This window comes from Ascidiella aspersa, chromosome 1, assembly GCF_963924565.1.
Source record: "Ascidiella aspersa chromosome 1, kaAscAspe10.2, whole genome shotgun sequence".
Taxonomy (NCBI): Eukaryota; Metazoa; Chordata; class Ascidiacea; order Phlebobranchia; family Ascidiidae; genus Ascidiella; species Ascidiella aspersa.
The window spans coordinates 15,153,801-15,176,241 of NC_139447.1; the positions used below are offsets into that span (position 1 = coordinate 15,153,801).

The window sequence follows — 22,441 nt, forward strand, 5'->3', positions numbered from 1 at the left end:
TATACATATATTTGAACTTGTTGGCGAATTAAACAAATCCCAGTGTGCTTACGTTCTTGGAACAAAAACATCCTTGGGGAAACTTTGCTGTTAGCACACATTGCAACAAAAAATTAACGCTTGTTAAATTTCGATAAGAACTGCGCGGTGACAGACTAATGGTTTATAGCGATTGTTATTATCCAATGAAATCTTGGTTAAATCTTAAACCAGAAATTACCCAAGAATACCTCTCACGCTGATTTTACGCGTTGTAAGTTAAAAATGAAATTTCGTCCGCCATTTTGAAGAATGCATGTCGCATTTATTTACTTTTACCTGCCTCGCTTGGGCTTCACGAATTCGGTATATACGTACTGCGATTTTTCCCCATTTTATTATACTTGGTTGGCTGGGTTGGCAAACTTATTTTATTGTTTGTCATAGCTATAAAATATGTTTACAAACCAAACTTTATGCAAACCGAATGCGTTATATTTAAAAATACGCAACTTGTGACACGTTGCGTGCTGCAAAATCATGAAAAATTAGTAGGCAGAACGTATGTATCATAATATAGCCTTTTGTAAATACAACCGCCTGAAAACGAGATTTTGTCAAAAAGTATACTGGTTAAAACAACTAGTGCTATCTTACAGCCAATCTGTAAAAAAAATATATTTGAATCAGGTTATATTCAGCTTATTCCGAATGTTACGACAAAAATCACAACCAGCATTTTTTGGCAGCCTTTTCATTCTAATCGCCCATATGTATTTAAACAACACCCTTAGTTAAATCAAATTCAAGATAAAATCGAAAACTATTAGTTTTACTGCCTTTTACAGGGATGTTTATGTTCTCGTAAACTTTGCGGTCTACCTGTATTTCCTAGACTGCTAGAAATATTCAATTTTAATCGAAGTTGAACACAGTAACGACATTCGCAAGAATCACAATTGAAGAATGATGCACCCAAGTACAAACTTCAGGCCTACATTCCCGCTAGAAGGTTGGTAAAATTGTATAGATTTTATTATATTCAGACCTATTTTACAAACATAATACCATACCCCAAAATAGATAAAGAGAAGTGGGATTTTAGTTATTTAGTCGCTGCAATCTTTAGAATACCGACGATAAACATCGTTCGATATACGCAAAATCAAGCTAAAGGCGTTTATACGACGGCTCAAATTACAAAAAAATCAGATTTAGTGCTACCGCTATCTAGGTATGGGTTCGCACGTCGAATACATCAACACTCATGGCTAAATCGACGCACTTATTCTTCGCGTTCCCAATCGGCAATTACTTTGGCGCATAATACATAATTAATGCGACCGGCCAGCGACGGGCTAAGCAGGACAAGTCGCAGTTTTGTTGTTTTCACAGTGCATTTACAATTGCACGGAATTATCGCTGGGCTGGAAATTATAGGCCCCATTACATACAAGACGTACCGCAATCGTTGCATAATACATTTTATTTTCGCACTACATATAGAAACGGTAATTGGTAGATAACGCTGTATAGGTTATTCGGGATATAATGTTGACATCCATTGTGGTGTGGTCAAATGAAAAACGCATAATTAAGTTAACAAAAGTATGCTTTAGCTATCTATTGTTTGTGTCATTTTTTGTAGGCCTACCGGTTTCAAATATTGCTCAGCTGTTTTGCAAACTACAAGTATAACTCAACAATAAATTATAAGGAACGGCACACGATAAACAAACAATGGTGTTATACGCAGGAAAACGTGTATTGTCCCGTGGTCCAGGGCTCTAGACCGCGTCTAGCAAATATGACCAAACAGATATTTTGAATATCACACCCAAAGGCCACTTCCCACGTTTTCAGGCTGCAGTCAAATGACGGGCATTGTTTCGGGCCGATCGGGTGAAACTTGAAATCGCCAGGCTAAGGTCATTAAACATCGATTAAAATATGTTTCATTGCATTGACCATTGCACTGTTCTCCGTCCGACCCGGCGCCGGGACCTTAATTGCTGGCTACATTGTAATAAAGCGGGCGCGAACAATGCTGCACCTCCAGACGTCCCGCGCTATCGCTCCAGCTATACAGACGGCGGCAAGCAAGCGCACTGCCCTTGCTTGCGTTGCCTATATGGCCTTGCTGTTGTAGCGTGGGAATATCAAGATCTCCAATATTACAACGCCACTAGATCTTGATGACCAACTGTTGGCATTACGCGAAGAGTTAAGACTACGAGTCAAAACCGTTAACCTTTATGAATCTTTTTTTTAATTAGTTTTTATTCTCCGAAGTATTTAGCGATTGGCGCACCACCAAGAAAATGTTTCAAATTAAGATTTTTTGTTCTTGATGATTTTTTTACACATGTTTAGGATTTGAGTTGTTTCGTGAAATTCATATATTTGCCATATTTGCCGAAAAATACTTTTTTATTAATAACCTATATTAGCTAACCGAAACCCCGCAGGTTCAATCGTTACGTTGCTTTCCATGCCCGAAACCTCATTTTTAAATAAATAATAAAAACGTACCAACACCTGTACAGCGTTGTATGGGTAGGTAAAGTAAACAGGTGTCGCGTACAGATAGATAAAAATCGGTGTCGTGTATTTTCGGTTATTCCAAAATCCCGCGAAACTCTCGCTTCCATTTAAATAGTGTATGGAATAATTTTTTGTTAGCGACCTGCGAATAAATGGCTAAATATTAGCTGCCAACTCGTTAAATTTCAAATTCACTATAGTACACTTAGTCAAGAACGATGAATTTTTAGCAGGTGTCAAGATTAAAGTTTCCCCATACAGAACCACGGCCAGCTTCGAGCGTCCGTCTTGTCACCTGTGTTTACATGTTTTGTCAACCAACACGCCTTTGACTAAACAAGGGCTGGACTGTCCACCCGATGAGTAATGGGATTTGCGCGCGCTTGCGTTTTTGCTAGTCGTGATTTTGCGGGCGGCAACGTCGAAGGGTGGGCGGCACGACTGTTGTGTCGGACGCGCTGGATTTGTTTATTAACAGCCAGACCGGAACTGATTTTTCGAACCACTTTTAACAGTCTTTGTCGAAACAAAAACATTTGGTGTGTATGCAATACACACAAGAGACAGATTGGTGAGTTTTGCAGTCGTGGATTTAACACAATTATTTCAAACACCTTAGTAACAGCATCTTATCGTGTTCTAATGTTTTTTTTAGCTTTCGAACTGTAACACAGAAAACAATAACAGTGTTTTATTGCTGACACTGTATGTTAAGCGTCAAGTCGAAAAAGAGTTCCGTAGCAGTGTTTGCTTTCACTTGCAAAAACGAAAAATAGAGATATAGAGTTTAAACACGTACAGAGATTTAAATTTAATCGACTCATTTTGCAACGCTATTTGCACATTTTTTTAGGCCAGGGCCGGGTCAACCAGCTCGGTGGTATGTTTATCAACGGACGACCGCTGCCCAACCATATACGCCACAAGATCGTCGAAATGGCCGCCCATGGCGTGCGACCTTGCGTCATCAGCCGACAACTGCGCGTCTCACACGGATGTGTCAGCAAGATTCTGTGCAGGTTTGTATTCTCGATATACCTAGCAACACAGACCTAACAATATCCAAACCAACTGCTCGAGTTGTCTGTTAAACGCAATATCCCGTGTTTGCTTTGCTTTGCTTACGACAAATTAGTATTTCTAAAAAAGTATACATATTCACAAACACTGAGCACCGTCAAAAAGCTTTTGTGTGTTTTCTGATGTTTGTTTGTTAAAAAACGGTTGCAAATCATGACAAAGAATTCTCGTTTTTATTATTATTATTCCCGAGCAACACATATACTAATTGACAACAAGAGCAAAATATTAATTTTAATTCAACGCATACGAATTGGTCAACATGAATACTATAAACAGATATCAGGAAACTGGATCAATCAAACCTGGTGCTATCGGAGGCAGCAAACCTAAAGTGACGCCAGTAGATGTCGAGAACAAGATTGAGGAATATAAAAACGACAACCCCGGTATATTCAGCTGGGAGATTAGAGAACGACTCATCAAGGTATATCTATCATTGTCGTTCATTACGTTTCGTCAACAGGTTTACTGGTGACGGCATAATATAATTGGTTAAGCTATTCTAAAGATTTTCTTTCGTGCAAAAATCTATAAAAGATAGTCTAACTAAAAGTAGTATTTTGTTATATGATCTCATAAGCCGCGTTGCTGCTTAGCACATGTTGCTTTAGATTCGACAGCAGACGAATGTGGAGCTATTTGCGCGTATAGTCTAACATTCGCTTCGCATTAAGCACGGTTCGGAGCACATCCTGATTCCGGTGCATCACACTTTCGTTTTTGTTTCCTGCGTGTTATTGCACTTTCTCACTCTTGTTTTTTTCGTTTCCGTTCCCCCAGGAAGGGATTTGCGAACGCAACAGCGCCCCCTCTGTCAGTTCGATCAGCAGAACGCTGCGAGCCAAGGGATGTGACATGGACAACGAGGCAGAACTGTCGGGTGAGATTTTAATGGTAGCATTGCGCGCGCAATAACGCTGGAATGAAATTGCACGGCTTTCAAAATGGTCTGCCGCCGTTCCAACTGCATCCGGACGTGCGCCACGTCATTACACTGGCTGGTTTGACATCAATGGCATCGGCACAGGCTGGCGAACCATCGCAGTCGCCCGGTTATGCATTTGGGAGGAGTGGGGATATATGATTAAGCAATGGTCTCCTCTGGGTCGCGCTTTGTAGCCTGAATAATTAATACAATTCACGTGTTTTGCCAATCGCTGTCGGGCCAGCGCCGGGGCGAAGGCGCCCGAATAGGCACACAACGATAACGGTCGACGAGCCTGTGCAACATTCGTACGTCGAGCTTCTGCGACTTCTTATTCCGACTAGTACATCGTCATACAAAAATCTGATTTGGCGCTTGGCAGGCCTCGTAGATCAATCAATGTTACATATTTTTATATTCGTAAAAATCGCTTGACGGGAGTTCAAATAAAAACTATGCAAGAAAGTTTCACAGGTCTACAGAAAATTCATTGCAAGGGTTAAGAATGTTGCTAAATTTACCTTATTGCGTGCGAATGTCCTCTAACAGGAAATGCTCGGATGGTTTCCGGCGTATTTCAAGCCTTTTTAAAGTAACTGTGGCCTTACTGTATAGCGGCAATAGAAAATACCAAACTCGCATGGAGTTCGTAAAGTTGCAACCAGGCATTGTCTTGTGCTGCAGTGGTGTTTGGTCGGCTTTATTGAGACACGGCGTGGCGCGGAGATGACATTCGGCGTCCCGTCGACTCTGGGTGCCTTTCGCGTCTCCGTAATGAACCGTCGGTGCCTTTCCCGGGCAAGGGATAATGACGACTTCTGACAAGCCCTCCATAGTCTAAACTCCAGCGCTTTCGCCGGGCACTTAAACTACGCTGCGACCGCAAAGTCCATACACTTGATCTTCTGCTCAAGCTTTTCCAACGGTTCGGGTTGGTGGGTAACGAAGCGCGCAGCGGCAAAGGGGAAAGGTCATCGTTCCCGGATCGTATCACCTGCTGCGTTGCACCACGAGGTCGCGCTAAGGAGGTTTTCTCCTTATTTCCTTAAGTACACAAAAGCTATCTCGCAAATCTCGGGCGCTGCCTTATGCTGGCATCTTCATTTTCGTGTGTGCTTATGTAGAGATGTTGTGCTGCGGAAAGGCATTTTTCGTGTTATTGTTATTCAAATCTCGTCACATAGGCGGTACAATCGGTGACTTGTTTATATTGTTACCATTTTATCACCCAATAATAGAGCTTTAACTTCGACAATATATACATATATACATTTTGTAACGTTTAATATTTCTTTGTATTGGTTAAATTCTCGTACTTACCTATAATATCCTTAGTATATAGATTGCTACGCGGAAAAGAAGTTCATGTAATTTTCTCCTTACAAGTATCGATCGAAACCTCTGCAAACATGAGCTATGGCGATAAGAAAATTGAATATGCTCGAATATAAGCTGTATCAGTTTATTCCTTTAACATACATTTTTGATAAGTTTTAAACACAAAATAAGGTGTACGAATGCATTTGGTAGCTTATTACCTGGATTTAATCCATATTCGAGCGTGCCTTGAAAGACGTTTTTGCCTTTTATTGACACGTCCCTCGTCCCACATTGTCGCCGGAATAAAACCAACAACGTTCGCCTCGAAACGACAGGCGACAAACGCAAGGGCCGTCGATGAACGCGCGTGTGGACCAAGTTCAAACAAACGCACTCGTGGCATATGGAAGCAGTTAAGCCTGGCCGTCCGTGTTTTCGCCGCCAATTTTACGCCACTGTTCCGCCCCTTCTGCTCGCGCGCAGGCGCAACCGGGGCAAGGTCTCGAGCCGCGCGTTCGCCTTGGGAATGCGTGTCAATTTTTCGCCATTAAACTCAGCAAACACGGAAGAGCGGCGACGAGCTGCGGAAGGACTGCCGAGGCCGTGGCAAGTCAACTGAAAACCGCTGACCGCCCGCCGAGGCTTCCGTGTATGTAGAAATAGCCGCCTTTGCTTCAAAGCCTACCGAGTTGCTCATGCTGCCTTTCGACGCCTGCGCGCTGCTCAGTTTAAAATTTAAAGGAAATGCACTTGTTCTAGAGTCGAAATTTTTTTTTTTTTGGAGTAATTAAATAATATTGACGTTTTTATTTTCTGGCATTCTCGGCGTTCACTTAATTACACGGATTAGCCATTGAGATTTCGCCATAATCCGCCGTGTTGTCAAACGCCCAACGATGTAGCTATAGGAAGGTGTATTACCGCGTAATTCTTCCGCGCCGTTATGCGATTTGTCTCGCTTTGTTCCGTTTTTAAATGCGGCCTCTTGGAGCTCGATTTCTATCGAAATCGGAAATGGCCGAAGCGAAGTCAACATTCACAGGCGATCTAAATCCGGCACCACACAATACAGGTGCTCGCTTCGTGGCGAACGTGCTGCGCTGCTGTAGGGCCGCGGGGCAAAATCGCGGCCATTTTGTTGTGCCGCCCAGGTGTGAAAGAGCATTAAAGTGGTACCGGGGACCAGGTCCCGGCTCTAGGTGTGTTCACACGCCCTTCGAAGCGTGCGCGACCCAAGGTGGAAAATTGATAATTGCGCTAAATGTATTCACGCGTATTGTGCGTTAATCGGCGCGACGCAACTGACGTTTTAAAGCTGGCATTTGAAACAAAATCTGGACACGGCATAGCGGCGCAAATTTCCCCTGACTTTGCAAAGGGACATGTATTAGAAAGTCACAATTCGCCTCATGTCTAATCGGACGTTTTTTGTCGAAAATACATTATATTACAATCACCTACGTTTAAACTCAGTGTGAGCAGATTACGATCGGTAGGATCAGCGGGACACCTTAGTTGTGACTCGGTCGACGAAGTTCCTTGTTCATTAAAGCAAGCAAGGGATTTAACAATAGAGTTGTGACCTGCCGCGAAACACACGTTGAAAAGTGTTTGAAGTCGTTACATTTTTTTCGCGCAGCCGTGTGAGAGGCGAATGGCTCCTGGACCCCCGTCGCTTAATCCCGGCCGAAGTGAAAACTTAAGCTTCTTTTGAGTGTTGGATGTTGCTTTTCCTTGCGCCTGGGTCGGTAATCGCCAGCAGGTGGATTGTTACCACCGCGAAAGCCCGTCGTACTAAACCACAAGCGCCTATACAACACCGGCCATCGCGCCATTCGCTGTCTTAATTGAATGAACGAAAACGTCTGTTGATGCAATCAGGAAATGCCTTGACGCCGATACTGACAGTGCCACAAAAAGGAGATTTGCTAAAAACGTATTTAGCAAGTCAACAACCGGCTTATGACGATAAGGTTGCGATCCGGGAAGACGATTGGTTGGCGGCCAAACGCTAATGGGCGACCCGCAAACTTTCTTTGCTTTAGTTAAGCGCGTAGGCTGCTTGTTATTATCTCTACGATTTGACGCCTGGCGCGATTTTGTTAGTTACAATGAGTTTTTAAGATAAACTTTTGTCTGTTTCGTTTGTCCCGGAAGGTTTAATCGGGTGGAAATTAACAAGTTCGTTTTCTGTCTTTGCTCAGGCGGCGACTCGCGTCCATAAGAAATGCGCGCACGATGACTTATCAATTAATAATGCGCATCGCCCGGTCGTGTTTGGTTCCTCGTACGAAGAACCTTGTTGCTGGCGCACAGCGTTCTATCAACTTGAGGGCTGTGGGACCTCGGCATGCACCGGGCTCAGTGTCAATTCATGTGCTGCTCCTGTCGCCTTCATCAGATAAAGAGCGCCTCCCGTTGCAATGTTAATGTTCGGGTGCCCTTAACTTTGATCGGCGATGTAGACGTTTCTGAAGCTTGCCCGCCGATAATTTGAAGGCCCCGTTATAGCCCGCCGTCAGCCAAGTTTGGGGTTGTCCTTTCTAATTTCGCCACCACTCCTGCGGTGCAAAGCCAAACGTGCTTGCTTTTACACAACAATTTGCCATTTTCCGTTCTATCGGTTAATTGACGTGCGGAATTTGAAGGAGTCATGTCCTGCGAAGCGAACAGTTTATCTGATGCAAACGCGAATGTTTTTACGTGACGTGTGGTCTACTTTTTTACACGTTTTCTCAATGAGCACCTGGCTGGTTGTTATGACCGCCCTCATCGTCTCTGATACCCGCACAGCCAAAATATCACCGCACTGTCGGAAAACAAACCGTATCTTCATTTTAGGCATCGCCCGCGGCCAATAACTTATCGTTTTTATCTATGCGAAGTTTAAGGAATATTTGTTTGTTGGACTATGATTTCATCTGCGCGATGTATACCTCACCCTCTCTCTTCCAAAGTACGACTTTGTACGGTTCAAACTGCATATCGTGCAACTAGCAACGGGCCATTGAACTGTACGACCTTATGTACCAATTTTTGTGCATATGTTACAAATCTATTCTTTTTTATATTTAATAGCGGCAAATCGTTCCGGTTCGTCAGGAGGCGAGCACATTGAGGGAGAGGGAAGCGATAGTGAGTCGGAGCCGGATCTTCCACTGAAGCGCAAGCAAAGACGGAGCAGGACGACGTTTAGCGCCGAGCAACTCGACGAGTTAGAACGCTGCTTCGAGCGGACTCACTATCCGGACATTTACACTCGCGAGGAACTCGCTCAAAGGACGCGGCTCACCGAGGCCAGAGTTCAGGTGCGAAAACCCGACCAAATTACCGAGTTCTGTTTAACGTATTTATATATAGAGAGAGACATGTACATATACAGCTGTCCGAGCAGGCTTCCGCTCTTCGAATTGCTAGCGCTGTCGCGAAAATCGGCCGAGCATTGCCCACGGGCTCAACAGCGCTCCGGTGAAATTGTCGTGAGGAATTTGCGCAGAAGTGTGAAAGCGATCGAGCAAAACGCCATAAGCCCGAGAAAAGCGTAAATCTTCGTCGCGCGGGAGACAAGTGGAAGGCCGTGGAAGGCCGGCAGCGGCGCGATAGTTTTTTTCCTTCATTATGCCGCCACCTGATCTGTCTTCGTAAGCGTTCCCGTACGCGGATAATGTCCGCCGTAATAACAATAAATAAACCGCCCACTTTGTCCTGTAGCGATGGCGGGCGTTCGCTTGGTGCGCTGGACAATTGACACCTACGGGCGGCAACGCTGGCTCTTGCGTTTACGTGTGCTCGCCTATCACGAGCGATGGCGGCTCGGACGGAGCCCACGGCCAAAATAAACCGCTGTCCACTGTTTCGATTTCTTGTGTTTACGTAATTAAGTCCGGAATCTCGCACCTCTCGGTCATCACGGCCACGTACAACGACAACTTATGAGCGGCCACCACTTCGCAGCTGTGCGACCCGCAGCACTGTGTGTTGTCAATTTCGCACAAAAAGTAAATAAGGCGGCGGCACATGTGAACGCGTGGTTTTGCAAAAGATGAAAATCGCAGGCGGGCTTAACTTGGCATTTAGTCGACGTTAAATTCATCCAAGGCGGAAAGCAGGACGTGAGCAATCAGAATGTCTGTCTCTCTCACACAGCCCTAAATAACGCTGAAATTTTGAACACAAAAGGGCTAGTTTTGCGGTCGCGTTTCTTGTAATAAACAACCCTCTCGACACGTCGCGCTTTTCCGTAAATGGACCGCGATTCACTGTCAATCAAGCTCAGGTCCCTTGCCACTCTGTTTCCTATTTATGACTTGGTAATCACCGCACGATTTGAGGCGTTTGTAATTCCTTTTAAGCGAAACGGCCCTATCAATTGCGAATACAGTTTTCAATAGATCCTAAGCAATGGTGCTGACCCACAATTTGATCCAGTTTGAAGGTAGCAAAACAAGTATCTTAATTATACTTTTACACGAGCGGTGACAACATTAAAATCTGGCCTAATTGTAGCGCTATTGACGCACCGTCGTGGTTGGTTTTTAATCAGGTTTATACAACAAACAGAGGAGGGTTTCTCCCATGCGCCAGAAAGCGGAAAGAACAAATTTTCGGCCAGGAGAGCCGAGATATCGATCGCACGCTATACTTTCCTGCTACGGGCCGCTTAAAAACCGTGCCGCATTTACACCCTTAACGATTTTTCGATTGCCGCGGCGTGTAAGCAATCAAGTCTGCAAATTACGTTCGCGTTGCTGCCACATTTTGACAGAACACGCAGCACAAACAGTGGCCGCGCTCATCGCACGGCACAGCAGCTTGTGGATTCGCATATCACAAATGTGGCAAAGTCAATGTTCCGCAATGTCGCTCGTAAAAGCACGACCCCGCCGCAATTGAATCGATTTTAAACTAAGGCGACGTAAAATTCAGTCGCGCTTTCAATATGAAAACCACTATCAGGGTCTATTCGCGTGAATATTTAGAATTGCGACAGGCGATCGCAGAGCATTTCGAGCGATCGTCGCTGCGAGATTTGCCGCCATATATAATCTCGCTGTCCCGCACTTGGCTACTGGACAGGTGCTTCGGAAGTCGTTTGTCTTGGTCTAACGACGCCGGGCCATCAGGGTCAAAATTGATATCAGTGCGCGAGTGCGAAATGTCAAACGACTTTCAACCGCGAGGGAAACAGGTGCCGGCCAAAGTATTAAATTCGCACGCGGCACAATTTGGACCAAGTTATTAAGCTTGACTTAATTTTTTTCCTTAAAGCGATTTCAAATAGCTTTGGAGATGACTACATAATATTTATAAAAGGTTTATCGCTTTCTATTTAAAAACCAAACGTGTTCGCTTAATTAATTGCAAAGCATTTAAAGTCAACTCTACACACAGGTTTGGTTCAGCAATCGACGAGCGAGGTGGCGCAAGCAAATGGCTGCGCAACAGTTGCACGGAATTCCATCGCACCACCCCCATCACATTCCGCCCCATCTTGCCTACAGCCACGCAATGCCGTCGGCGGCGGTCGCTGCGGGAATGGGAGCCGCGGGATCGGCGCACAACTACATGCTGCAAAGCCCCGGAGCTCATCACGCAGCCGCCGCAGCGCAGTCGATGCACGACACGTTCGCCAGCTCCACTAATGGTAAACCTATTTCACTGTTTTGGAGTCGCATAACACTGATTGCATTCTGAGAATAAATACAGAAGCCGTTTATATCAGTTTTATTATGTTAGATTATCACAACCACATTTTTTGAGACATTGCTGTTTTTGTCAGGAAACGCAGTAATAATTAAACTTAACCTAATAAACAACAACCATTAATCATACCAGTGGTTCTCAACCGGGTGCCATTTGTAATCCTCAAGGGTGCCGCGACATATTTGGGAGTCTTTAAGAATCTGAATTTTGCTTAACTCGTACAACTTTTTTGTAAGATTAGAGTGGAATAAATCCAATTATCACTTCGTACGTTGTGTAGAGTTGATGTGTGTTGTTCCAGTTCCGTTTATTGTGACGTTCTAGTGAATTATCTATGGAAAAATCTTACATGGGTGCCGCAAACTATTTATCATTTCTGAGGGGTGCCGCTAGCCATAAAAGGCTGAGAACACTGAACAATACCATTAACAAAAAATAAAAAAAAAGTTTTTTTTTTTGCTTTTTTAAACAGACCAGGGCCTTCATCGCTCCCACCCGCCTGTTCTCTCGCCCACCATGAGCCATCCTCACCAGACGATGCGTTACGACGGCAGCGACAGTCTAAACCAGAGCGCAGCGGCAGCCTACGGGCTGATGGGCGCCTCTGCAGCGGCAGCGGCTGCGGCAGCCCGATACGGACAGTACCCGGCCCACGCCGCTGCCGCTAGCGCCTTCGGTGACTACTCCATTCACCCCTACCACCACTCCACTTCGCCGCCTACAGGGGGCATGGTAAGTCAATAAAATAATGAACTCTAAAAGGTTTTAACAGATCGAGTTAAAATTCGATGTTTAAACCGCGTGAATTTTATCAGACTTTATTTTATTTGACAACTTCTACTTTTCTTACCTGGAATTGAACAACATGACAAAAATTATTGAAATATACCTCATTTTTAACCGTAACTCTTTCGCTCTATCTATAAGAAACGCATGTTTGTTTTATCCTGATGTTTGACCGTGAATAATACTGCTAGTGTTCTATACATGGTAAGCATCCAGATAAAACAGAACTGCGTTTTGCATTTTCAACACGTTCCTTCGTATAATTCAAAAATGTAGAAGGTGGATTTACCGAATGTTTTATAGTAATATTTTGCCCCAGATATTCGGATTCTGTCCAACCGCCGCATCTACGTCATCCGCCAGCGGCAGCTACTTGCCACCAGCATCAGCTGCGGCAGTTGCAAGTGGCAACAACACTGGCAACTCGGATCGGCAGTTGGCTTCCAAGCTTTCCCCGAACGACGGGCTTTCACCTGCTGACAGTGGAACGCACACCTCGTCGGCCAGTCATCAGCAGCAGCCTTACAACATGAGCCAGCAGCATCAGCAGCACGTAGCCCGCCCGAATCACGCCATGTCCCAACAACATTGCAATTTTGATGGCACAAGCAGTAGGCGCCAGGACCGAAACCCATCGTCATCATCCCCACCTTCGAACGGCGAAACGCACTTGGCAGCAGGTAAAAAAAGTTTTACTACAATAAATATAAACCGCGATAAAAGCTTTTTTACAAATCGTTTTTTACAAATGTCGTAACCGTGTAACGCAATCGCAAGTTTAACGAGTTTGTTAACCGCATTTGTTTTTGTGTTATATTTAGAGAATAACGCTTCATAGTTTTTACAAAGATATTGTCGAAGAAAACCTATGTTAATTGTAAAATTACGTTTTATTTATAACGTTTTTGTTTAATGCCCAGGCATGCTATTAGAATCTACAATAACTTTTGTCCACAAAAAAACCTCTATTATCGTCCCCTCTATAGCTTTAACTCTTGTCCTTTTCCAGGTTTGGACCTTGTAAACCAGCACCGGTACAATACAATGTCGTCCAGCAGCAACCGCTCGCCGAAACTGCACGGAATTGCTGGTTCTAGTCACCACCACCAGCAGAACCTTACAGTGCCAGCAGGTCAGCAACCATCTTCCTCATCTGAACACTCCGCTTCAGCTTCCGCTTTCGCTACTCAAGGTCAGCGTCCTTCTGCGCCCTCATCAACCGAATCCAGCTACGGAGTAGCCGCTGGATTTTCTTCCGACGGTCGACACGCAGCCAACGGCTCAGCTGCAGCAGTGGCGCAGAATGCCTACTCCTCGTCGTGTCAGTATTCGCCTTACGGACAAAGTGAGTCGCTTGTTTTTTCGTTTGGCGTGTTTGTCGACGAGTAAACAGAGCGAAGGGTCGCGAAAATTGTACATATTCATAAAAATTGCGCGAAGCATGCAGTTAATATTATTAGGTAGGGCAACATTCGACATTAGGCCTAGCTATAAAGTGTGTCTAACTAAATATTTAGTGTAAATAAAAAAACAATAAAAAAAATATACATATTTGTGTTTTATGTCCGAATATTTTACACTAAAATATTCAAATGTTGTGACTAAAACATAGGAAACATAGTATTCTGTTACATAAAAATGTTGTTTTTTAAACAGTTGTACGAGGGTATTTTTAGTTTTTAGGTCGGAGTGAAACGTATTGTTTAAAAATTACCGCCTAACATATCAATTTAGAAACGACAAGGTACCAACTGGATAAAAAACAGATGCCCCTTCTTTAAACACATGGCTGTTGTAGTGAAACAAGTTAGTTTTTGGCAGTCATATTTGTTTCTCTTAAACATATTGCATTTTTTATTGACAGGCTCAAACGACTACAGCAACGCCGACATTGCCGCTCTGCGCATGAAATCACGAGAACACAGCGTTGCGCTCGGTCTTCTTCCAGTGGGGGGCGTCCCGAGCGTGCAGCACGCTTATTGAAACAACATTCATCCCTGACGAAATCAAAATATTCTTACGTATTTCATTGATGGCTCATTTTCGAAGAAAAAACGAATCAGTCTTAGCTGAATGGATCCCCGCAAGAAGAGATGGACTATATGCCGCGATCAATCTGTTGCGAATGATTTTGTTCGCCGTACTACCACTACGAACTTTTGCCACTGCCGCTGAACGATCTAATACCTTTTTCACAAAAAATATCGTGTGTTGTGCGTTTTTCCTCTCAGAATACTGCCAAACCAGCCAGTGTCGTCGATTTTTGCCATTGTTTTTAATGTGAAACTGCTGTTGAACGTCGGTGAGCGCTTTTGCAAATTTTGCAACTTATTTATTTGTGACACCTTCCTAACGATTCCCTCTGTCAGTTTTTCGTTGTCGTCGTGTCGTTTGTATAGTAGTCATTGAAACTGCATTGCCAAGTAATAGATCACTATGATGTTAAGACCATGCGTGTGGTATGAGTATATATTCAACATTTCCCAGTTGTTCAGAAAAAATTGACATATCCATACAGTTGAAAATATTTTTGTAAAATCACTAGATTATGATTATAAATGAAGTTTATCCTCTGTAGAAAATCTAATGTTGGATTTTTTATTTCCAATATAACAAATGTACAAAGCGATTCACGTTTATGTACAACACGGTTCGTGTGAGAAGCAGACTATAAGCGATAATCAGTAGCTACATGATACAAAAACAATTGCAAAAAATGGCAACGTCATGTAAAATATTTTTTATAAGCTCTACACATTGACTTTTGGTTTAGTACTCAAACTGTAACAGAAAGTAAGATGCAACTTTTAAAACCATTAAATATCAAGCTTAAACCGTTTTAAAACGAATTTTTAGTAGTTTATTGCAAAATATTAGGCAGCAATATCAGTCGCTTTTTGTTGGTGCCGCAGTTATATGGACAGATCTGTTAGTTGGAAACGAAAACAACGTGTTTTGCTTCAAAGTTTGGTACGAGCAGCCCTTGGGACCGGTTGCTGCTTCACGTCACACGCTTGGTTCACGTGACCCGACGTGCCTAGACTCTGAACAGACCTGCCGTTGACGTCGTGGGGAGGACTTGGGAAACCAGATGATACAACAGTTGACTGAAGAGCGTCGTTCTTAATGGGCGTTGATTGCCTGCCGTGCTGTCCGTTGGTGGCTCTCATCTCTTGCTGATGTTCATGTAGTTGATTCTGACCTTCATTGTTAATTTCACTAATGTTGACAAATTGATCGCGCATCTGCAATCTGGATCTGTAATATATTGTTGTTAGCTCCCGTGTTGCAAAGAACTATTGAAAAACACCAAACTGTTTATACAATGTACAAATCGCTTTGTAAAAAAATCTAAATGAATAAGTTGTATAGTTTAGGTAGTTTAGTTTTGTCTGAGTGATTGTGCGTTTTTTTTCTCCAAAATAGTATTTGTTACCAAAATGGTGGATGTTGGGATTTAATAATTTAGAATGCCGAATAGACGCTGATCACCTACGACACCATACGGTAAGAACAGCCAGGGTCGTCAATAAAACAAATCCGATCGCAGCTCCCAGAACCGCGTAGACTATGACAAGATCACGGGAATTGGACGTATTTACGTCCTTGTCGCCTTCCCCGTGGTATTCGTCAGGCATGCTTCGAGTTTTCATCTACGTTGACATAATTTTATTTATATGTGTAATCATAAATTGGAGTAACTGCTGTAAATGGAACTGCAAAACATACGGAGACAAAAAAATACACGATAGATATTTAGTGTAGGCCTACCTTAAAACAAGATTCTTTATATTGGTTTTCAGTGGTTATGTTGTCTTGAATTTGGACTGTAACAATTTCCGCGCAGACAAAATAATCGGTACTCGGCGATAAACCTGTCAGATGAGCTTCTCTGCAAACATTGGTCATAATTAAGTACACAATTAGAATGTTTACGATTTAACAAAAATGCTTTTTTGTTTATTTAAACGAAAATATATCGATAAGCACTAGAATACTTGACGGTTATAAGTTATAACAGAGTTGTGGCTACCTTGCCATTTTATTTCGTTTCACTTTTTTTGAATGGCCGCCGTTTATCGGAACGTAGGTTATCTGATGAAAGGAGTCTTCAAGGTCAGATGCGAAAGCTCCGATAAACGGAAGTGAAATGAAAGCACTTGTCGCCGTTACCTTGTCAAGTTTGCTGTCAACACATTGCCTGGGAATGAAAGGAAAACTATGTTAAATCCTAACATATTTAAAAACAAAAATAGAACAGCGTGCTGTATAGTCATAATCTCTCAACTTTAGTTTGGTTATTTCGAATAATTAGGAACAAAGAAATGGATAAAATGGGTGTTGAGACAAGAGTTTTTTTGCTACAGCGACAAAAAATATAAAGTTCGCCGAAATTGGAAAAATTTAAATTAAAGTATAATTATGACTTGTCAAAAGTTAATGCGGGTACGTTTCAGGATATTTCAAGTTGAATAAAAAAATGTATTTTAATATTAGACAATTTATTTTGTTGTTATATTTGGGAACAATAGTTTAAATTGAATTTATTGAAATATCATTCTTTAATTTTACTATTTATATGCTACTGGTGATTATTTTAGGGCAGCGTTTTCACAACTTTTTCGCGGTGACCCATACGCTAAGCATGAAAGTAATAGAAAACTTTTGCAATCTTAAAGGGCGCAAAACACAAATAGATTACATAGGTTTAAATTTAATTAAAAATATGCAGGTCTTGGTATTACTTTCTTAACTTTTCTAAAATCAAATTGCGCCATGGCTACTTAAGAAAGACATCATGATTTAAATCAAAAATAGCATTAAGAGTTAAATATTTCACGTGAACTTGTTATTTCCTTAATTGAAAGCTCAATTAATTAACCCGATTATATCGTCATTGGTATGCTCACCTGAAATCACCCAAGCGTAAAAAGTCGAATCGCTTTCCAGCGAGTCTGGGAGGAGAAGCGCATCGAAGCATATCGAAATCTTCAGTTGTGATCATCGCCCTACCTCCGTTTATTCCCAAACTGTACCACTGTAAATGACAATCGCAGCGCCAAGGATTTCCGGCGAGATAAAGAGTCCTGTGGATGGTATGCAAGCAAGTTTGATATTGAAGACCGACCTGGTCACCATTTAGCACGATTAAAATATATAGTCAACTGAGTGAAAATGTAAACGCGGCATGTCAGTTACAAGATTAGGAAGGACTTCAGACAATTTACAGAAAGATCTTAAACCGCAAAATTTACAGATATGGGAAAATAAAATTTTGATTATTTGCGCATAGTTGTGGCCTATTTTGCTGCAGTTTTATTTTTCTATCAGCAAGGTAATATACGTAGAAACTATATGTAAATGTGGAATCTTTGTCTGATTTTTGCTAGGAAGAAATTTACTGTGTTTCAGTTTGTAGGAAAATAATTTGAAAAAAAACTTTGAGAACCATCAATTTAGAGAATACTTGAGTCATCAAGTGTTTTGCGCAGTTATAAAAAAACGACTTTTGATCTGTTAAATTAACTTGAAAGTATGAGGATCATATATTTCTTTAAGCGATTTTACCTTAGTGCTGGCAGAGCTGGAAAAAACTTGGTCACACTAAGTGTTTGTAACTTCATATTGTTCAATCGAATCTCCCGTAGATTGTTCAGACCGGCAAACGACTTGATACACGTTTCACGAATAGGATTTTCTGTAAGCTTTACAACACGAAGAGCAGGCATTTCTCGAACCTAAAAATAAAATTTGGTAATATTTCATGATGGCCTTAAATTTTAATTAAAACAATACTTATACGATTTTAATAGTTAAGAGTTGCAGTTTACCCTGGCTAGTACTGATACAAGGCTACAAACTGTTTTTTTTTTCAACTTGGACGCCTAACAGAATTCAAATATTTTTTAAAGACGATAAACTTCATCGTACATTTTTTTCTAACAGAAATGTCCCCTCGCGTGTAACAACTCCACCATATTGTCGTAATATGCCAGCTATATAACTAATTGTAAAGAAATCAAGTATTTAAAACATACCACTAGCGGGACAGATGTGAGGTTGTTTTGAGATGCCAAGTTGAGCACTCGTATGTGGTTTATGTTGCCAAATACGTTTCGTGGTAGTTCTGTCAGACCCACACTCTTAAGTAGCAACACCTCCAGCGAGTTTGGTCCAGTAAGAGCAGCCTTGTGCAGGTTTCCAATAGGATTTTTGCAAAGTCCCAAAATTCGTAGCCTTGTATTATGTGTAATGTTTGGAGCGACCTGTCGTAAAGGACAAATGTAGTGTTCGGATTTTGATTCGAACTACACAAATTTTTACTCTGTTGTAAAGTGATGCGCATAACACGTAAAATAGAATACACATCTGATTAAATACTTTACTTTCAAATCGTTGTACAAGAGCCACAATTCTTCGAGCTTTGTAAGCTTAATAAACGCCTGGTTTGAGATAGAACCTAAACCGTTGTTCTTTAAAGATAGCATCATAAGGTTTTGGTTTTCGGCAAAAACATCATCTTCGATTGCATTAATTTGATTTCCATCAGCAGTAAAAGTCCGCAGGTCCTTCAACCTAAACAAGGTGGTTTACGTTAAATGTATAGTGCAAAGCTATCTTTTGCAGATGTATAGTTATTATCACCCAGCAAAATAGTACTTAAGTTAAACTATGGGTATATTATTGGAGTATTATTTGCAATAGATATAGTTTAATAATACAATATCTCTTCTCACAACCATAATGCAATATAAAGTGTACTATCTTACCCAGACATTGCATCAGAGTTCACCTCACGCAGTTGGTTGTGACAGAGATGCAAGTTTTTTAAGTTTGTTAAGTTTGAAAACATGGCAGGTAACATCTCCGTCAAGTTATTACCGCGCAAATTAAGCGTGCTAAGGTTTGTCAAACCTTTAAGGAATCATAAAACAAGAAGTTGCTTCAGAAATTACGTACAATAAAAACTGCAATAGAAACAACTAACCAGTGAAACCGTTTTGTATGGAAGCTAAGTTCGGGTTGTGTGAGATATTCAGTGATTCCAGGTAACCCAAATTTGAATTAAGCTGTAAATCTGTAAGATTATTGTAAGATAGATCTAATAGTTCCATGGTAGACTGCTGTTCGACACTAAATTCTTCCAAAGAATTGTTAGAGAGACGTAACTCTTTCAGATTTTTTAAACCACTAAAGAGGCAAAACATGGTTTATTGAATTTAGTACGATAAAAAAAAATACGTTTTAAAAAATGATTTTACCTTAAAGTTGCAACTGGAAATAGTTTCAATTTGTTGTTGTTAAGATTGAGCTTTTCCAGTTTATCGTGATTGCCTAAAGTAGGAACTTCGACTATCCTACAGAAAAATAATTATTAGCAACGTTGCACAAAATGATAAAACACTTTAACCTACTCATTGCTACATAAATTGAGACACTTCAAATTCGACAGAGGTCTGAATGCCGTCTGAATGTTGCCTGTTATGCGAGACTTGCGTAAATTAAGTAGTTCCAACTTAGGAACATTGTTGAATCCTTCTGCAAAATTATAACATAACGTTGTAATGCGTTTCTCAGATCTGCTAAAATTCTGTCACTAAATTGTTAACAAATCCAATCGAATTTGGTTTGATGTAAAACTGGTTTGGTATTTTAACTCTGCATGATTAATGAATTAACCCGAAAATTACGTTGTAAAACAGTAAATATCAAAACATTGAACAATATAAGAAGATGTGATGTAAAGTTGTTTATGCAGACGAAATAAGATTGTATGCCATTGCGCATTATCTTTGATATGGCGTCAACAACTGAAAATTACACTTTTGTTTTTTCAATATAAATCAATTTTATTTCGCCAGGTTTTCAAATGTAGGTGTAATCTACCTGGAAGCACATCAATGTCTCCTTCGCTTAAATCAAGCTCAACAAGTTCGGGGAAGTTGATGTTGGATATAGTTTGTCGACTGATTTTGTTCTGGCCCAACCAAAGGCGCTGCAGACTTGGCAACACAAATACTCCAGTGGGGAAACTGGTCATCCCCACGTCAGTCATTGAAAGATTTTGAAGTGAGACCAACGGTTGAAAATCACTTACGCTGAATACCTAAGGCAGCAAGAGCTACGTTGAGTGATTGTTAACCTACTGTATAATATTGCGGAAACAACAGTTAACTTTTTTTTAACAAAATTATTACTTGTCACTTTTAACAAGTGGGTATATTTAAGGATACCAGAAAATATGATTTGATTACCTTAATCGGGTTAAAGCAAATACTCAAACTTAGCAATTCGGTCATTTCCTTGACAACCGTCGGAACAAGCTTTATATTGTTACCAACCAAATTCAGTTTCGTATATGACGTAACGTTTTTAGGAAAGACGTTCCTGGGTAAATCCGTTAACTGGTTTCTTTTCACATTTAGATCCGAAAGCAGAGCATTTCCTGCATAAAAATTGAATTACAAATTCCATAAAACTATTAACAACGAATTCGGAACTTGTTTGTCCTTTTGTTGTCCCCAGGGCGGAGATCAAATTCAATGAGCAGCACTTGAAGTTTTTTTTGATTTTTAATTGAGGTTATTAATTCTTTAAAAGGCAGGGCAAGCTTATAAACCTAAGCGGTCTAAGCTTGTTCAATTTGTTCTAGGGAAACAACTAAGTAGGCTGTAATTGATCAACAAAATTTGGAGGGTCGTACACAAACATGTTAGTTCTTTATAAGTTATAAGCATACCTTCTTAATTACCAACATGCGTTTTTGTGCGGGTGTATGTGATGACATGTAGGCTAAGTGCACTTTTACATAGAGATCAGTTAGACCGCAATTCTTTTTCAAGATGATATTGTTTTCCCGACAATTTTTACGAATTTTTTACTTATAATGTATTACAGCCTACAACACCAAACGCTGTCCATTTTGGAAATCACAATACTATCCAAAACTATCCATACATCGTATATTTTGTGCTGTATACTAAGCCTATGCTAAGGTATTTTTAGTAATTCGGGTATAGTCTAAAAAGGAAATGTAGAATTTATGCAAAACTTTGAGGATGTATAGTTGACAGTTTGTTAAACTAGCCGAAATATACATACAACTCCAGCGACCATTTTTGCAAATGGCCCAAAACCAATCATTGCACATAAAAGGACACGAAATATAGTTTTAATAGGTAAGATTGCAAATTACCTGAAAGAGCATTGGCCGGAATACTCTTTATCTTGTTTGAAGTTACGCATAACGAGTTAAGTTGTGCATTTTCGGTCAGATTCGGAAAATCCGACAGCTTATTGTTGTAGAGAACAAGTTCTTTGAGATTTTTAGCGTCAGAAAACACTTCGTTTTCAATGAAGTGGATGTTATTGTTTGCCAAAGAGATCTTTTGCAGCTTTTCGCAGCCCTAATACAGCGCAGTAAAGTTGTTAAACAAATATTGTTATGTTCACATTACAGGTTTTTAACTCTTCAGTTGTGATGAATAACAAACAAACCTGAAAAGCTCCATTTTCCAAGAAGTATATTTTATTTCCGTCTAGTACTAGTTCTTCTAGTTTTGCCAAAGACTTTAAAAATCCAGGTTTAACGTTTAGAATGTTGTTACCTATAACACATAAATATTACTTTGGCTAACAGAACAAACCTACCTTTCAGTTATGTATTTCGAAACAAATCATTATTTTGGTTACTTTAAATATAAGATTGATACATTTATTCAAGAAAAGACATTTGTGTTTTTGTTTTCTATGTTTTAATGGGTTTTAAAATTAAGTGGTAATTAACCACTATTAACAAATTGTAGTGTACCTACTTTAGCTATGCGTCGTTAGCAAACTTGTGTCAACTAATTATACCTGATAGATCAAGTTTAGTCATATTTTCCGGAAAACGTAGTTGTGGAATGTTTCGCGCATGTGGAACTCGACATGTGACCTCAGTGTGGTCAGCATTGCATTTGCATCCATTCGGACACCCTCGAATCTCAGTGCTTGCCAGTATAACTAAAAAAACGAAGCTGAACACAAACTTCGGCAACATTCCTGTATATGCTCTCTATGAAACACAGATGTTTTTCTAATTACCAAAATATAGTTTTA

The 22,441-nt window shown here is 40.9% G+C and overlaps 2 protein-coding genes across 2 annotated transcripts; one reads left to right on the forward strand and one right to left on the reverse strand.

The window, feature by feature from the left end:
- The first annotated feature begins 945 nt into the window (after positions 1-945).
- LOC146167991 (uncharacterized) lies at positions 946-14,323 on the forward strand. Its single transcript, XM_083388733.1, has 10 exons — positions 946-991; positions 3,377-3,542; positions 3,883-4,030; positions 4,387-4,486; positions 8,930-9,159; positions 11,243-11,495; positions 12,027-12,286; positions 12,660-13,020; positions 13,350-13,685; positions 14,205-14,323. Exons 1-10 carry the CDS (start codon positions 946-948, stop codon positions 14,321-14,323), a joined length of 2,019 nt encoding a protein of 672 aa, XP_083244859.1.
- Positions 14,324-15,300: 977 nt separating this feature from the next.
- LOC146167992 (uncharacterized) lies at positions 15,301-22,382 on the reverse strand. Its single transcript, XM_083386188.1, has 13 exons — positions 22,199-22,382; positions 21,839-21,948; positions 21,537-21,747; positions 20,596-20,786; positions 20,228-20,447; positions 19,111-19,255; positions 18,727-18,916; positions 18,379-18,606; positions 17,909-18,078; positions 17,251-17,427; positions 16,397-16,541; positions 15,833-15,993; positions 15,301-15,598 (listed from the first exon to the last, which is right to left on the reverse strand). Exons 1-13 carry the CDS (start codon positions 22,380-22,382, stop codon positions 15,301-15,303), a joined length of 2,430 nt encoding a protein of 809 aa, XP_083242314.1.
- Between the last annotated feature and the right edge of the window lie 59 nt (positions 22,383-22,441).

What these genes read in the sequence shown, in the direction of transcription:
- LOC146167992 (XM_083386188.1), bottom strand. Translation starts at nt 22,382, where the DNA reads ATGTTGCCGAAGTTTGTGTTCAGCTTCGTTTTTTTAGTTATACTGGCA. An exon ending in TGGAAAATGGAGCTTTTCAG is followed by an intron (nt 21,748 to 21,838) that starts GTTTGTTTGTTA and finishes GCGCTGTATTAG; the next exon opens with GGCTGCGAAAAGCTGCAAAA. An exon ending in TTTGCTTTAACCCGATTAAG is followed by an intron (nt 20,448 to 20,595) that starts GTAATCAAATCA and finishes TTGCTGCCTTAG; the next exon opens with GTATTCAGCGTAAGTGATTT.
- LOC146167991 (XM_083388733.1), top strand. Translation starts at nt 946, where the DNA reads ATGATGCACCCAAGTACAAACTTCAGGCCTACATTCCCGCTAGAAG. An exon ending in TCACCGAGGCCAGAGTTCAG is followed by an intron (nt 9,160 to 11,242) that starts GTGCGAAAACCC and finishes CTCTACACACAG; the next exon opens with GTTTGGTTCAGCAATCGACG. An exon ending in GTATTCGCCTTACGGACAAA is followed by an intron (nt 13,686 to 14,204) that starts GTGAGTCGCTTG and finishes TTTTATTGACAG; the next exon opens with GCTCAAACGACTACAGCAAC.